At 36.1% G+C, this 16,332-nt stretch overlaps 3 protein-coding genes and 1 long non-coding RNA gene across 5 annotated transcripts; 2 read left to right on the top strand and 2 right to left on the bottom strand.

Annotated features, from left to right (window-relative positions):
• Positions 1-703: 703 nt before the first annotated feature.
• Positions 704-8,232, top strand: LOC102578066 (V-type proton ATPase catalytic subunit A). The gene is made up of 20 exons (XM_052444364.1): positions 704-1,042; positions 1,784-1,910; positions 2,066-2,121; positions 2,207-2,263; positions 2,383-2,494; positions 2,607-2,644; positions 2,754-2,855; positions 3,507-3,563; positions 3,665-3,736; positions 3,827-3,928; positions 4,178-4,240; positions 4,324-4,456; positions 4,664-4,770; positions 5,601-5,795; positions 6,064-6,150; positions 6,282-6,386; positions 6,880-6,977; positions 7,119-7,197; positions 7,495-7,583; positions 7,696-8,232. Exons 1-20 carry the CDS (start codon positions 965-967, stop codon positions 7,808-7,810), a joined length of 1,872 nt encoding a protein of 623 aa, XP_052300324.1. The 5' UTR covers positions 704-964; the 3' UTR covers positions 7,811-8,232.
• Positions 8,233-9,823, bottom strand: LOC102608161 (AAA-ATPase At3g50940). The gene has a single exon (XM_006465082.4). The coding sequence runs from the start codon at positions 9,616-9,618 to the stop codon at positions 8,266-8,268; it is 1,353 nt and encodes a 450-aa protein (XP_006465145.2). The 5' UTR covers positions 9,619-9,823; the 3' UTR covers positions 8,233-8,265.
• Positions 9,824-10,960: 1,137 nt separating this feature from the next.
• On the top strand, positions 10,961-12,563 carry LOC102607572 (AAA-ATPase At3g50940-like). Its single transcript, XM_025096989.2, has one exon. It carries the CDS (start codon positions 11,093-11,095, stop codon positions 12,440-12,442), a length of 1,350 nt encoding a protein of 449 aa, XP_024952757.2. The 5' UTR covers positions 10,961-11,092; the 3' UTR covers positions 12,443-12,563.
• A 1,922-nt stretch (positions 12,564-14,485) lies between these two features.
• On the bottom strand, positions 14,486-16,096 carry LOC102607184 (uncharacterized). 2 transcript variants are annotated; one of them, XR_369252.4, is made up of 4 exons: positions 15,944-16,096; positions 15,706-15,856; positions 15,511-15,596; positions 14,486-15,413 (listed from the first exon to the last, which is right to left on the bottom strand). It is a non-coding gene; the product is annotated as an uncharacterized LOC102607184 (long non-coding RNA). The 2 variants fall into 2 exon arrangements; XR_369250.4 differs by having other exon boundaries at positions 15,706-16,037.
• Positions 16,097-16,332: the final 236 nt, after the last annotated feature.

Genomic DNA, 16,332 nt, shown 5'->3' with positions numbered 1-16,332 from the left:
ACGAGTAAAATATTATATGATTTAATCAGCTATCTTGTTTATACACTATTTACTTATTAAATTTTAACGATCACTATGTTTAAAGAAATTATTTGATATTTTAATGTTATTTATTTAATATATAAAAATTGTAATATAAAATAAATTAGAAATTTAGAAGACTAATTTGATTGTGAATTAAAACTATTTCTCAACTACACCAATATTTAGAATGTTTGAGTCAAACATAAAACAACTCCACCTATTTAGTTTAAATTTTAAAGCCTGATTATTATTTTTTTAGTATGAGATAATTATTTAGAATTAGGATACGATGAATGTAGAATTTTAGGAAATGTATAATAAAATTCTATGATAAGTTTTAAAAAGTTTCTGTATTTAAGAAAATATGGAAAAATATAAGGGCTTTGCGAGAGATTTCGCTTTTTACTAAATTTGGTTGTATCTAATTTTACGTGGTAAAATCAGAACCCCACATCATGACTCAGTCACCACGTGCAAAAGGACACTCAAGCACGGCGTCATGATACTTGCTCCCAACCCATCATAATCAAAACACGTGTCTCCTTTGAGTGACCAAAACCAAGAAAAAGGAAGTCTAAGAGCTAACAATGTATATGCCCGCACCTGATCAGTCCCTCCCTACACCATTAAAAAAAAAAAAAATGAATCCATTTGCAAATTACAAACCACCCATTTTATTTTTACAACGTAATAATTCTGCTCTTCCTTACAATCACAGGAGCGACTTCACGTTCTCTCGCTCTCGCTCTCGCTCTCTCTCTCTCTCTCTCTGCTGGACATCTGTGGATTCGCTCGATTGAAACCCTAGGGGCTTTGATCGATCCGTGTAACTAAAAATCTCATTTTGATTCTGTAATCAATCAGATCGCAGAATTGAAGCTTAATTATTTCTTTAAATCAACTCCTAACAAATCCGCTGTCGTTTTGCTGAATTGAGAAAATGCCGTCAGTTTACGGAGCTCGATTGACCACATTCGAAGACGAAGAGAAAGAGAGCGAGTACGGATATGTTCGCAAGGTATATCAAAATTCTATCTTTTACGATCTGTCGTCGTTTTGGTTTTACAGTTGATTTTGAACTGATTTATAATTGTGTATATACTGTTCATTGATATGTTTTGATTTTATTTGGCGTTTATTTGATCATTCACTTGATCTGTTTTCTTTCTATTTGAAGTAGAATTTGGAGTGAATCAATTCCATGGATTTTTGAACTCGTGTTTTTGATAATTAAGGTTTATTAAGGCGCTCTGGCATGATTTACTCTGTTTTAAATTATATGTTTTACTCAACGAGATAAAAAGTAGTATGATCACGCAGTATTTACTTCAGTACTCCTTGGTATCGCAGTTGATTGTCAAATTCGTAACTAACTAATATTCAGTTATTTGATTTTACTGGCACTTATGAGAGTAGTCTCGAGATAGATTAACTAACAGATTTTTTTTTTTTGCCTGATTAAGAGTTTCGTTGTTAAAAAGTCATCAGGTTGAAGTCATTTGGTCCCACTTGTTAATTTTCTGCTAGAAATCTTTTTTTGCATATGGAAGGATGTTTATTATTTAGTTTCAGATATTTGGTTCCAATTTTATTGCCTGTGCTTTCTTATATGTTGATATAGTTGTCATCAGTTTTCAGTGAACAGTACTGATTTTTGTTTTAAGTTTGTTATGCTATCTAAATTCAAGAACTACATGGGTTAGCACATGTATTGTATTTTTATCTGTATTTTCCCCCCCTTTTGAATGTTTTTGAACAGGTATCAGGACCAGTGGTCATTGCAGATGGCATGAATGGCGCTGCTATGTATGAATTAGTCCGTGTTGGACATGACAATTTGATTGGTGAAATCATTCGATTGGAAGGAGATTCTGCTACAATCCAAGGTTTCCCCTGATTTTGATATTTGTCTTCTTTTTTGTCGTTATGTTTTCTTCAGCACTATTCTCTGCTGAATCCTATCTTCGTTTTCTTCTCTCATCATATATACTTAAATTTACTTGAAATTGGCAAGAAAATTTATAATCCTTTTATATTTCAGTTTATGAAGAAACTGCTGGCTTGATGGTGAATGATCCTGTTCTACGAACACACAAGGTCATTTTCATTTTTTTTTCTTTTCCTGCTTTTCTGGTGGGTAAGGTGATTGCATTAGTTAATACATGAATCTTGATATTTGCAGCCTCTCTCGGTGGAGCTAGGACCAGGAATATTGGGAAATATTTTTGATGGAATTCAGGTTTGACTGGAACTTGGGCTCAAATCACGTATATAATCATAAATACTTTAGATTAATAAATTGCAGATTTGGATTCGATTTTTATGCTTATCTATTTGAGGTTCTTAAATTTATGATAGAGGCCTTTGAAAACCATTGCAATAAGATCCGGTGATGTGTATATCCCTCGTGGCGTATCTGTCCCAGCCCTTGATAAAGATACACTTTGGGAATTTCAGCCTAAAAAAATAGGTAACGGATGAAAAGTTAATTATATTTTAGGCCACAATTGACCATTAATGTTGATTTGATTTTTCTTTTTTATTCAGTATTGCTTAAATTGTATCCAATTTACTGATTGCAGGTGAGGGAGATCTTCTAACTGGTGGAGACTTATACGCTGTAAGTTTATTGGCATTGAAATTTGTTTGTTCTATCTTCTGAAATGATGTACATTTCTCGTAGTGTTGATTTTCATCTAAGATTTCTCTGGATGGCTTTGGATGTGCAGACTGTCTTTGAGAACAGTCTTATGCAGCACCATGTTGCTCTTCCTCCTGATGCCATGGGAAAAGTCACATACGTTGCACCTGCTGGTCAATATTCTCTAAAGGTTTGTCTCTTTAACTTCTTTAAGTAGTTTTTTTAATTCTATCTTTGATTCTTCATTATCGATGCTGCAACTCATTTTTTCGTTGAGTTCTAGATTATGTTTATGATATGCTATTTGAGGGATGTATCTTTTATCTGCTGAAGGATGTTTTTCTAGCTGATATTTATTCATTTCCTTGTGCTATGGAAGTTTTATTTCCCCAAAGGATAAGGTTTCTCCTAGCTTTATGACTACTTATTTCGACACTGCCATGCTAGTCATAGTTGTTTTAATTCTAGAAACTATGATGGTGAGATCATGGTTTCTGTTAATCAATGCCAAACACTATTTCCTAGTTTATTATACCTGTATGTTCTGTTGTTAATATCTGCAAACATTGAAACTTCGGGGATTGAATGAGCATGGTCTAAAGAGGTGATTTGGGCCTTTATTAGGATAAATAAATAGTGACAAATGGTACTGAATGCAGGGCCTGAAGTGTGATGTTAGGAATCTGTGATTAAATCATTTATTTTACAAGCCTCCATGTCCTTCTTATCTCGTTAATGCACTCCATGACACTAGAAAGAAGGGAAAAAGTGAGGAAATGTGATTGGTGCAATTTATTGATTATTTCTCATGAGTTTTCACTTGATCTTTGCATATTTGCAGGATACTGTGTTAGAGCTTGAGTTTCAAGGTGTCAAAAAGAGCTTTACTATGCTTCAAGTATGTAACTTTGTTTTAATCATTCCTATTCCGGAGTCTGATTCCATGATTACACGACTACAAATTTCTAAATTCTTGTTTTGTGTTTTGACCGTTTGCAGGCTTGGCCTGTACGTACCCCAAGGCCTGTTTCATCAAAGCTTGCTGCTGATACTCCACTGCTTACAGGACAGGTAACTGATTTAGAGAAAATATAGTGGTTGCATCATCTATGAATATTATTTTTGAAAGATGTGGTGACCTGACTACTCGTTCCATGTCAGCGTGTTCTTGATGCCCTTTTCCCTTCAGTTCTTGGTGGGACTTGTGCTATTCCTGGAGCATTTGGTTGTGGCAAAACTGTTATTAGTCAAGCTCTCTCTAAGGTGAACTTTGTATATCTGCAGTATGATCTTACTTTGATTATTTATGATAAAAGGAAGATTGTTGATTTATTGATAAATTAACAAAATTTATACTTTGTTATCAGTCAAGCTTTTTCTAAGGTGAACTTGGCATATTTTCAATATGTTCTTACTTTGATTATTTATGATAAAAGGAAGATTGGTTGATTTATTGATAAACTTTCTGAGTAACAAAGTTTATACTTACATGACTTGTCCATTTACATGCAGTACTCCAATTCTGATACTGTTGTTTATGTTGGTTGTGGGGAGCGAGGAAATGAAATGGCAGAGGTATGTGTTTGTCTTAGTTTGATTGCTCACTTTTTTTGTTTAATTTTCTTGAAGAATTTTGATTCAAGGTATCAATTAATTAGGTGCTTATGGATTTTCCTCAATTGACAATGACATTGCCTGATGGCCGTGAAGAATCTGTCATGAAGCGTACAACACTTGTGGCCAACACTTCTAACATGCCTGTGGCTGCTCGTGAGGCTTCGATTTATACAGGTAAAACCTAATCAGTGGAGCATGTAAAATTGTCGACATATGGATTCTTTATCAAAGATTATTGAACACGCTTTTTAAATGCCTTTGTAGTTAAACAGTTTTTGAAAGTTTTGCCATTACTGATACTTTAAGATGCACTGGAAGTGAGTCTTGTTATGTTGGGCATCATTTTGATACTTCTCTACCTATGTGAATTTGAATCGGCAGGAATCACCATAGCTGAATATTTCAGAGATATGGGGTACAATGTTAGCATGATGGCAGATTCAACTTCTCGTTGGGCAGAAGCGTTGCGTGAAATTTCAGGACGGCTGGTAAGTTCCTTTACTGGGAAAAAGCTCGCCATGATTTGACAATGTTTTGTATTTGTACTCTTGTTAAGAAAACAAGAGATGGCTTTGCAAAAAAATGCTTCATATATGTGGCACAATTGTCGGTCTTGGACAACAAGTTATTGCATGGTAACGCTACAATTTTTTTTGCATTTATTTTATTTTATTTTATTAATTAATTAATTTTATTATCATTTTGGTTAAAAAGTGAAAAGTCTATGAATGATGAAAAGTATGTGCATCTGTAATTTGTAATGTAGACGTCCATGAAAAAAGCTCACAATGAAGGGAGGGAAATGTCACTGTAGGAACAATTTCCAAAACAATCAGAGACTGATGTAGAATGAATACATTGATTGGTTAAATGCAGGGATAGTAGTTACTGGTGCCTGCAGCTCAATGTCATGGTTGATAATAGTACAGTTAGCATTCTGGCCCTGTGGGATATGGCTGACTAGTTGGTAGATTTCTCCCAGATTGAAATTTATGATATGTTTCATTATAAATGTAGTTAAATAGGGGTTTTGTTGAGAATTGTCCATCTGCTAAAAAAATCATGATGCTTATTTAAGAGGCACTAGTGTGAGGAGATATTGCTGCAACTAAGAGCATAGATATTAGTATCTGGATAATGAATTGGCACATGGTGTTGAAATGCCCTGCTACGAAACCCCAAGAACAATGGCAATTTAATGTTTTTTCTATTGTACCTTTTGTATTCCCCTTCATTGGCATTCTTTGTATGCACAGCACATTGGAATGTACATTTTGACTCTACTCTTTAACAATATCTTTGTTGATTTTTCTCGCAGGCAGAAATGCCTGCAGATAGTGGATATCCTGCTTACCTGGCTGCACGTTTGGCCTCATTTTATGAACGTGCTGGGAAAGTTAAATGTCTTGGTGGACCAGAACGTACTGGTAGTGTCACAATTGTTGGTGCAGTTTCTCCTCCTGGAGGAGATTTCTCAGATCCTGTAACATCTGCCACCCTCAGCATTGTGCAGGTAAACAATGAAGTTGCCTATCTGTTTATTTTCACAGGAAAAAAACGTAAAACAAATTATCTTATTAAAGTTGCAATAAAAAGTGTTTGCTGTCTCATTGTACGCCTCATGTTTGGAGTGCACCAAATTGACTTTCAGTCTTAATGGATCTTTGTTTCCAACTTTCTTCATTGGTCCCAGCATGATATGATAAAATAATAATTATTATTATTATACAAAAAGAGCTTGGTATGATCAAATTTTTACGAATTTCAATTTCTTTATTCAGGTCTTCTGGGGTCTGGATAAGAAACTTGCGCAGAGAAAGCATTTTCCTTCTGTAAACTGGCTTATTTCTTACTCGAAGTATTCAACAGTAAGTTCTTGAATCTGTTGTTTAATAATTTATGTTATATTGAAGATCTCTTCTTTGTAAAGCTTCCTGACTCCTATTGTCAGTGTAGATAAAGTACTATGTATTTACTAGTTTGCTTTTGATGTTTTCAGGCATTAGAGTCTTTCTATGAGCAATTTGATCCGGATTTTATTAACATCAGGACAAAGGCTAGAGAGGTGCTGCAGAGAGAAGATGACCTGAATGAAATTGTGCAAGTAGGTTATCTTTGGTCTTTAAGCTTTCACAGTTTTCTCTGCTGTTTCAAAGTCATATGAGAGAGAATTGCTAGGTGCAATAGATATGCCAGATTGTTGTCCCTCTTTTCTCCTACCCCTGTCTCAATGATATGAAGAACATTGAATGTCTAGAAATTTGTGTTTGCTTAGAAGCAAGTGTTATATGGTGATCATAGGACTTTTATAATCCCCAAGCTTTTGTGAAGATGAAGTCTAATACAATCCAACACTTGTTAGCTTTCTAGAAAATCATATACACTAAATTTCGGTGGTTTCCCCTGGGAAAATGGATATATCCCAAGAATATATTTAGACCAATCTGCCGCCCCCTCAGTTTCGTATATTTAAAGTGATTTGTGTGTCTAAACCAATGATACAATTATTTTGTACCATTAGGTAAGAAGATTCTGGAAAAATATGCACTTCCTATTTTTCTTTATATCTGAATCTCTATGTATATTCCTGCTGTCAGCTTGTCGGAAAGGATGCTTTGGCTGAAGGAGATAAGATTACGCTAGAGACTGCTAAGCTTTTGAGGGAGGACTATCTTGCTCAGAACGCATTTACTCCGTAAGTGTTAGTTTCTCTGTGTTTAATCTCTGTAGCATCCATTTTTCTGATATTCTTATTTATTCGGTATGTTGGTTTCACTTGTCATTAGTAGTTTTCTTGTTTCTTACATGCCCTTTTTTAATTGGTTTTCTTTGACAGATATGACAAGTTCTGCCCTTTCTACAAGTCTGTTTGGATGATGCGTAACATTATCCATTTCTATAACTTGGCCAATCAGGTAAACTTTTTATTTCATCTTCCTCAAAGTCCAATATCTCCAGATTCTATGTCGCTTCTTTTGGTCTTTAAAAGATTCTGGTGAAGGAAAGGAAATATGCATATGCTTTAACTTGCTCCGTTTTTCAGTACAAGTGATTATATATATATATATATGTTTCGGTTGGGTACTGGATTGCTGTCTTTTAGGCTTTGAACAGAGACATCTCGTTTAATCCTTTTTTAAGTGTGAAATTTTATGACTGAGAGATGCTTCTTTTGGGTTTGTACATAATAGAAATTGAATCTAATTCTGTAGGCCGTAGAGAAAGGAGCTGGTATGGATGGTCAGAAGATAACTTACACCCTTATCAAGCATCGGCTGGGAGATCTATTTTACAGATTAGTGTAAGTAAACTGTTCTGCTAGTTCATGTAAAAAATGAATTTAAAAAAAAAAAAGGGTATTTGATATATTTGAATGGAAGTATGTCATAATCTGTTGATTCATGGTAATGCAGATCACAGAAGTTTGAGGACCCAGCAGAAGGAGAACCAGCTCTGGTTGCTAAATTCAAAAAGCTGCATGAGGATCTGACCGCTGGTTTCCGCGCCCTCGAGGATGAAACTCGATGATTGAAAGTGTCAAGTTAGATTCTTTGTAGTCCCAGCGGCACCTCTGATCTTACGGTAACAACAGTTGGCTTCTCGATGTTCCATTGAATGGAGAACCAAAATGTTGGTGGGTCCATGTTATGCCACTTTGCAGTGCTTGTTTGGCCTTCTAGTTGCAGTGTGGTAAATTTGATTCTATTATGTATTTTTTTGTTCTTCCTGTCGTTCCCTCAATTCCTTTTTTTGACTAGTGATCAAAAGTTCGAAGTCCAATCCTTATTTATGTATTTATGCAATAAGTGTGTGTATTGAGTGACGCACATGTGTATTGATTTTGTTAAATGGCTTAGGAAAAACTGATGTCCGTTTTTGTTCTCGTTCTCATTCTCGTTCGCACTCTACGCTCGTTCTCCCCAATGGTTAATAAAGCAGAAATTGTCTAATGTACTGCAGAAATTATTTGTCAGTTTATTTCATTAGTTTGTTACTTTATGTTGTTCATTCATCTTTGCATGAAGAAACTTGACAATCCCCTGAAGGGAAATTTCAGCATATTTGCATTTGCTCTTCATCAATTCTCCCGCCACTTCTGCAGGCGTAACATTCACCTTCATTAGCATCTCCTCAATTTGCTCAAAAAGATGATGATGAGAAATCCCGAGATAGTTGAATGCGAGTTGCTCGAAAACAGATGCTGTACAATACGACATGTGAATGTGCATGTCCATGCGACCAGGTCTCAGCAGTGCAGGGTCAAGTTTCTCTTTATGGTTGGTCGTGAAAATTATGATACGTCCCTCGCTGCAACATGACCACAGACCATCAATGAAATTGAGCAGTCCAGAAAGTGTGACCTTATTATCTCCTTGATTGTGTCCTGCTTGATCCTTCGAGTCCCGATTCTCTAGCGTGATAGAGCAATCGATATCCTCTATAACAAGCATTGATCGACTAGGCATGCTAAGCAGCAGAGACCTGAGATCGGAATTCGATTGAACATCCGTTAAATCCAAGTCGTAGATGTCAAATTTTAAGTGATTAGCCATGGCTGCAATCAAGCTTGACTTGCCGGTGCCTGGAGGGCCGTATAGCAAGTACCCTCTTTTCCAGGCTTTCCCAACTCTCGTGTAGTATTCTTTCCCATTCATGAAGTTATCCAAATCCTCCATGATTGCCTTTTTGAGTTCTGAATCCAAAGCAAGGGTGTTGAAGTTCATCGCATGCTTAAGAACCATGTCATTTGCATCCCAACAGCCATACTCTACCGTATGAAGCTTAACCATGTGGTTCTCTTCTTTGATTGCCTTTGCTTTTTCTAAAACATGTGGCAAGTACAAATTTAGCACCACATCTTTGTGTTTCCTGTGAAAACTTAGCTCGTAATGTCTCACTTCTGATCGCAGTCTCGCATTATTATCTTGTTGGAGCAAATTTCTGTTTTTTGTTGCTTGAACTTGTTTGCAGACAAATTTCCATTTCAGCCTTAAATCACCAAAAACATCAACTATTTCTTCATTTCTATTGAGGGTTGTGCCAATTCTCTTTTCTTTCTCGCTCTTCATCACTTGAAATCTTTGAGCCGAGCTGGTGGTTGTCATGGAACCTAAGTACACATTGGCTGCATCAAACACTTCGTTTATCGAGAGCCCTTGGAACTCTTCTACAACAATGGTGATTTGCGGAGAGATATGGCAAGAAAGATTATGAAGGCTAGAATAGATGTAGTCTTGGATATCTGTGGGTAAAAGTTCATTGCAAATGCTCCGAATAAGCATGGCAGATGCAGCAAGTGAGGCTGCTGTCGACAAAACTGATTTTGCTTTAGGCATTTTCTGATTTTTGGCCTATTGAAAAGTGGAACTACGGATGCAAATAACAAACAGTGCTTTATGGAGTGTTTGTCAAGACTTAGCCTCCTCTTGCATTTTGTGTGAGATGCCTCGCGGAATTTATAGTGGCACATAATTTCTGGCCATGACTTGGAATAATTGACATCTACTTTCCTTCTTGAGCAAGGTCCGTTGAGGCAAAATTGACCTGGCATTCTAAGCGTTTCCAAGAATTGGTTTGATTATTAGAAGAAACGTAAAACGTGTGTGACCCATACTAGTCAAATTATGACTCTTCATTCCAAGGCCGACTCACAAATTGATACAGTGGGCGGTAAATAGTTAAATCTTCAGACAATATGATTATTTCAATAGACTTTATAAAATATCCAGAATTCAAACTATGTGACGGCAACAATAAACGACTCTTGCAAGTGATGGCTAGGCAAAGAATCATACAGGAAGTAATTATTAAGAAATAGCTTATTTCATTAAAGAGAGATGAAAGAATGATCCATTTAATTTGCCAAATCTTCTAGAATCACCATAGTTGGTAGCAAAATGATCCTTGGTTGCAAGCGATGCTACATATACATAGTTGGGATAAATAATTTGTATCACAAATGATGTGGGATATGATGTGTCATCATTTGATCGGTGGATTATATTATTTATACAAAATATGTATTCAACCATGTAAAAGCAATATTGTCGTTTGACCCAATTAAACTAATCTAAATTGATTTAATAAGTAGTTGTCATAATGAAACTATTTGATAATATCATGTCATCCACTAACTTCTGTATAATATAAATTTTGGATTTCAATTGTTTAATTAACGAGGGTTACAATTTTTTTTATTTTACTTCACACAATTTTTTAAGAATTTGAACTTTTAATTAAAAAAAAAATTAAGAATTTGAACCAATGTGATAAATGACGAGGATTACAATTTTTTTAAAAAGAATTTGAAGCAATGACTAATGCGATAAGCAAATATATTATCGCATTTCCATAATATTCTTATATATTAGACAAAATGTATTTATATGCACTTGCAGATGGCGGTGCATTGAAAAAATTGCGATTTGATTTAGGCTTCATTTTTCAATTACTTTTTTTTTTCCCTTCAACAATGACTGCCACAAAAACTCATTACCCCATTAAGAAGGAGAAGCTTCTTCAAGACCGATTCTCATTAAAATTGCTTTTTTGAATCCTTGGGCTGCAAGCAAGTAAAAGAGTTAGAATTTTCAAGGTCAAAAGTCTACAAGGCCGAACAAGGACTTCTCCCAGAAGTGTAATATTTTTAATTTTCTCTATAAATTCCATGAGTCTTGTTAGAAAAAATGCAAAAGAGGCAAAGCATTACTATCTTTGCCTACCCATCATCACAAAAAATCAAACATTCCAAAAGCACATTTTTTGGGAAGCGCTTATTTACACAAGTCTTTTCTTTCAGGGTATCAAAAAATGTCCAAAGCAAAAACAGTTTTGTCAACAGCAGCTTCACTCTCTGCATCCGCCATGCTCATTCGGAGCGTTGCCAATGATTTTCTACCAGCTGAGCTTTACGGCTACTTGGATTCCAAGATACATTTGGTTTCTCAATACTTCTCTTCTCAACTCACCATTGTTGTCGAAGAATTCCAAGGATTCTCCATAAACCAGGTATTTGAAGCAGCAAATTATTACTTGGGTAACAAGGCAACTACCACCTCCGCTCAAAGATTCCGGGTGGGAAAAAGCGAAAAAGAAAAGACTTTCGAAATAGCCCTTGATAGAAATGAAGAAACGTTTGATGTTTTTAAAGATGTAACGCTGAAATGGAAATTAGTCTACACACAAGTTCCCTCATCAATGGAATACAGAAATCCAAACTTGGGAGATTACAACGCGTCTCTTCGATCAGAAGTTAGACATTATGAGTTAAGTTTTCACAAGAAACATAAAGACGTAGTACTCAACTTGTACTTGCCCCATGTTCTGGAGAAGGCGAAAGCAATCAAAGAAGAAAGCAAAGTGGTAAAGCTTCATACAGTTATGCATATGCGTTGGGATGCAAATAACATTGTGCTTAAGCATCCAATGACATTCAAGACTCTTGCTCTTGATTCAGAGCTCAAGAAGGAAATCACGGAGGATTTAGAAAATTTTATGAATGGGAAAGAATATTACACAAGAATTGGGAAGGCTTGGAAACGTGGGTATTTGCTATATGGCCCTCCGGGGACTGGCAAGTCAAGCTTGATTGCAGCCATGGCTAATCAACTCAAATTTGACATCTATGACCTGGATTTAAGCGCAGTTAAATCCAATTCAGAACTCAGGTTTCTGCTGCTCACAATGCCAAGCCGATCAATGCTTGTAATAGAAGATATTGATTGCTCTGTCAAGCTACAGAATCGAGAATCATCAGAAGTACAAGCAACGAATCAAGAGGAGAACAAGGTGACACTCTCAGGACTATTGAATTTCATTGATGGTTTGTGGTCTTGTTGTGGTGAGGGTCGCATCATTGTTTTTACAACAAACCACAAAGAGAAACTCGACCCGGCATTGCTGAGACCTGGCCGCATGGACATGCATCTTCATATGTCATATTGCAACACTTCTGTGTTTAAACAACTTGCATTCAACTATCTGGGTATCAGCCATCACCACCTTTTTGAACAAATTGAAGAGCTGATAAAGGAAGTGAATGTTACACCTGCAGAAGTGGCTGGTGAGTTGATGAAGAGCACAAATGCTGAAGTTTCCCTTAACGGGCTTGTCAAGTTTCTCCATGCAAAGATGACTCAACAACAAAAAGCAACAAACTAACAAGGCAGGGACTAATTGTAGAAATTTTTTGGGCAGTAATTTGCCTTATTGAGGACACTTTTTTGGCAACAGATCTCTGTGATGTAAAATAACTAATCTTTATGAACAATTTCTTCTCATATGACCCTTTGCTGCTAGTTTATTACAGTTATTCTAAGATTTTAATTATAAAGTTTGCATAAAATCTCTAGAAATAAGTAGTTCGTAATGAGATCAAACAAATGCATCGTCTGCAATATGCCAACAAAGAAAACAGAGAATATAATGGAGATGAGAGCTGCATAATGGATTAAAATTCTTTACTCACATTTACCAAATAGGCAAATAGTGGTTGAAATATTCACAAGGAGCTCTTTCCCAGGATTTGACTGAGCAATGCAAGTGACACGCTTTCGTCTTCAATAGTCTTCTTTGACATTCATAAAGATGTCTAATATATCTTTGATGATCGTCTTCTGTTTTGAATCGAGAGAAAGGGTCTTGAAAGTCATTGGATGATTAAGTTAAAGAGCAACATTATTTGCAGCTCAATGTTAATGCAAGCATAACCATATAGCAGAGACTTCTTTGATTGCATTTGCCTTTTCCAATCCAGGGGGCAAGTACAAATGAAGTACTGTACCTTTGTGTTTCTTGTGAAAACTTTAGTTCATCTTTTCATTCTATGCACAAAAGCACTTTCATGCATGCTCCATTTTGCAGAGCACACTAACTGAATTCATGGAATTCGCTTCGGACATGCTGGTTTATCTATCTCGCATTTGCTCTCTGCTGATGATAGCTTAATTTTTGCTCAAGCAGATGAAAAAGAGTTTGCACAACTAACGAGCATCCTTGACAAATACTCTTGCAGCCTCAGGGCAGGTGATTAATTTTGAGAAATTTTCTGTTTTAATTTGTCCAAAATCGAAATGCGTCGCAAGGCACTGTCAGCTTGATCAAAATCACATCTAATTTGGCTGTTGTGTACTGCATTTTGCGTTAGGCCTCCCCTTAGTCAACATAGGGTGCTCTATACATCTAGATCCTGTAATTCAGTTTCTCATTGTATAGCAAAAATGGCCTTGTCTATTTTGAAACCTCTCCTGTGGTTAGAGGAGGTTTCGAAAGAGATTGAAGCTTTACAATCATATATATGTGATGAGTACTAAATCTTCTTCTTGGTTGAAAAAACCAAGAATAATTAAAATAAAAAATCAATTTCATTGTTTCAAGTGACAAATCATGATTGCCCCAACCCCAATAGAAGAATATTTCATAACAAAACTGAACACACCATCTTAGAAACAATCCAGAGCACTGCACAATTTTGAACTACTAGCTTCACAACCCCACCCTTTCACATAATGAACTAGGCATACAAGATGGTGTCTACTAGCCATACAAGATGTTGAATTCACCTAATTCTCAAGAATGTTCAACAATCTTTCTACCTCTAAGCCAAACTTAGCATTGCATTTTCCTATGACCTTATTTTGACCATGCTTTAGCATAACTGGTAGCACTATTTCATCATGTCAAATGGAGCTACAACTGGAATCATCAACATGTTTATAGTATATAGGAAAGATATAACCACCAACTGGATAATGATGAGCATAGTGGGACTCCCCAATACAGTAGGAGTTCTACAACATGAAGTAGGAAATACAAGTGAAACCAAAGGGTGAAACAAACATAGATCCCACCCCTGAACAGGCCTATATTGATTGCCGAAGGATGAATATTCGATAAACATATACAACCTAGACCTTTGTACTGCAAGCAACAATACAAAGAAACTGCTTCCAAGAAAAATAATAGGCCCTTATTTCAAGAAAACTGGAAAAATTGAAGGATTTAAGAAACAATAGCCCAGCATCATTATCAACTAAACTGGCAAACAGAACTTAAGCCAGAAGGCAAACTTCCCACTCATATCTGCAGTAATGCCAGAAACCAATTTCCTTATTGCTAGGAAAAATATCCCAAAGGGCTGGAAAAAGGTAATTGTCAGTACTTTGGCATAAGTTAATAGATATAAAGGCTATCATAATCTTGCTATCAATGGCAATGTAGCTTTACTTTATAGAAGAGAAACTCAAAAATAAAATGAGCTAAAATGAAAATAAAATTGTAAACACAATGATCTCCTCTCATTCTGTAAACTCTATACTCAGATATTTCTTTCTTATGCTACTACAGTCACTTCACCTGAGTAATAACTTTACAACATTTAATAGACCATATTCAAACATAAAAGAGAGAAAAAGAGATATATCAATGTACATTTAGTACTCCACCCAACAGACCAAGCTATATACATCACCCCTTGCAGTAGGCTTCCCGCTGGGTAGGCTTCCTGCTGCTGATACTCAAGAGGAAATGTAACCAAATGAGCCTGCTATATCACTGCCAACATGGCTCTCAAAATCACTGATCAAACCAGCAACCGGCAAAGTCTATAACTTGTGCTTCAAACTCTTCATTGAGCAAAATGCTGCTCACTTTGACATCACTACAGATGATTCGTGGAGCAAAGCCATGATGATGAAACACTAACCCATGAGCAATGTCACATGCAATTTTGCAGCTACTTGTTTATTACTTTGCCATAGCCTAAGTCTTACCTTGATCATGTATTCATAAACAGGAGAAGCTACTAGTTTACGAATTGGGACAAATGCTGCAAAATTACTTGTGGCTCCGCTCCTGGGGTAGCATTCCTTCATCACGGCTTTGCTCCGCGAATCATCCACAGGGATATCAAAGTAAGCAACATTTTGCTCAATAAGGAATTTGAAGCAAAAGTTGTAGACTTTGGGCTTGCTTGTCTGATCAGTTGGAAGCCTAGTTAGCGGTGATACAGCAGGCACATTCGGTTACATTACCCCAGAGCACGGCAGAGTGGGAAGGCCATGTATATGTTCTTATTTTCTGTAAGAAGGCCATCAAACATGCTTCCAGATTCACAGGCTTCAAGGTAAAATACCTAATCAATATTTCCAGGGAAAAAAAAAAATTTGTTAAGTCTCATGAATAATTTCTATAATTAAGTGAAGTCACATGAAGAGAGAGTAATTACTTACGATGCGTTTATAAGATTTAGCTTCATGCTTCCTTTCTAACACTGCAATTAGATCTTTGGCGGAAAGGTTATCTCCAGAAGGCATTCCTACAATTAACCCACACATATCATTGATGTGATGAAAATTTCTAATTAAGCTTAAAGAAAAAGAAACTAAAGCATTCAAAATAGTTTAATTTATACTAACGTTACTTACCAAGCATCTCGGGGCTACCATGATCTGCATAATTAAAAATAAAAAATGTACAATGATTTGGACCACTATTCACGACCTTGCCACTGCGCCCTGAAAGAGAAATTTTGTTGCAAAAAAAATTGTTGGCAGTACAGTTTTCACCATTGTAGTCCTGTAAAGGAGAATCATAACTTAAAGATCATGAATATTTTATTGAAAATATTCGAAAAGTAAAAAGGAAGAAAAAGATATATAACACCTGAGGGATTCTGCAGTGAGAAGAAACTAATGGATTGTGCAATGTGTGGATGAACAAAGGCTTTCAAAGCAGAAGTTAAACCATTTCCCTTCACTTCAGCTGCCCCTTTACTACAGGCTATTAGTAATAATAAGTTAGGTAAAGGGGCCATTCTGATTTCTCAAAAAGGCAGAGTGAGGATTATTAAATTTTCAGTCCTGACTTTACATTTTGAGAACTTTGACTGCATGCCCTCCCGTCCTTTACTTTCAAATTACTCAAACTGTAATGACTAATTTAACCCACCTAGAATATCAATTTACATTGTGTGAAGACTAATTTGATATCCCGGCCGCATGGACATGCACATTCATGTGTGCATTTAACTATCTGGGGATCGGCTATCATAA

Source organism: Citrus sinensis, chromosome 7, assembly GCF_022201045.2.
Source record: "Citrus sinensis cultivar Valencia sweet orange chromosome 7, DVS_A1.0, whole genome shotgun sequence".
Lineage (NCBI taxonomy): Eukaryota > Viridiplantae > Streptophyta > Magnoliopsida > Sapindales > Rutaceae > Citrus > Citrus sinensis.
Note: the sequence above shows the minus strand (reverse complement) of the source record. Positions and strands in the feature narration are given on the sequence as shown.

What these genes read in the sequence shown, in the direction of transcription:
- LOC102578066 (XM_052444364.1), top strand. Translation starts at nt 965, where the DNA reads ATGCCGTCAGTTTACGGAGCTCGATTGACCACATTCGAAGACGAAGAG. An exon ending in AGATTCTGCTACAATCCAAG is followed by an intron (nt 1,911 to 2,065) that starts GTTTCCCCTGAT and finishes TTTATATTTCAG; the next exon opens with TTTATGAAGAAACTGCTGGC. An exon ending in AGAGCTTTACTATGCTTCAA is followed by an intron (nt 3,564 to 3,664) that starts GTATGTAACTTT and finishes GACCGTTTGCAG; the next exon opens with GCTTGGCCTGTACGTACCCC.
- LOC102608161 (XM_006465082.4), bottom strand. Translation starts at nt 9,618, where the DNA reads ATGCCTAAAGCAAAATCAGTTTTGTCGACAGCAGCCTCACTTGCTGCA.
- LOC102607572 (XM_025096989.2), top strand. Translation starts at nt 11,093, where the DNA reads ATGTCCAAAGCAAAAACAGTTTTGTCAACAGCAGCTTCACTCTCTGCA.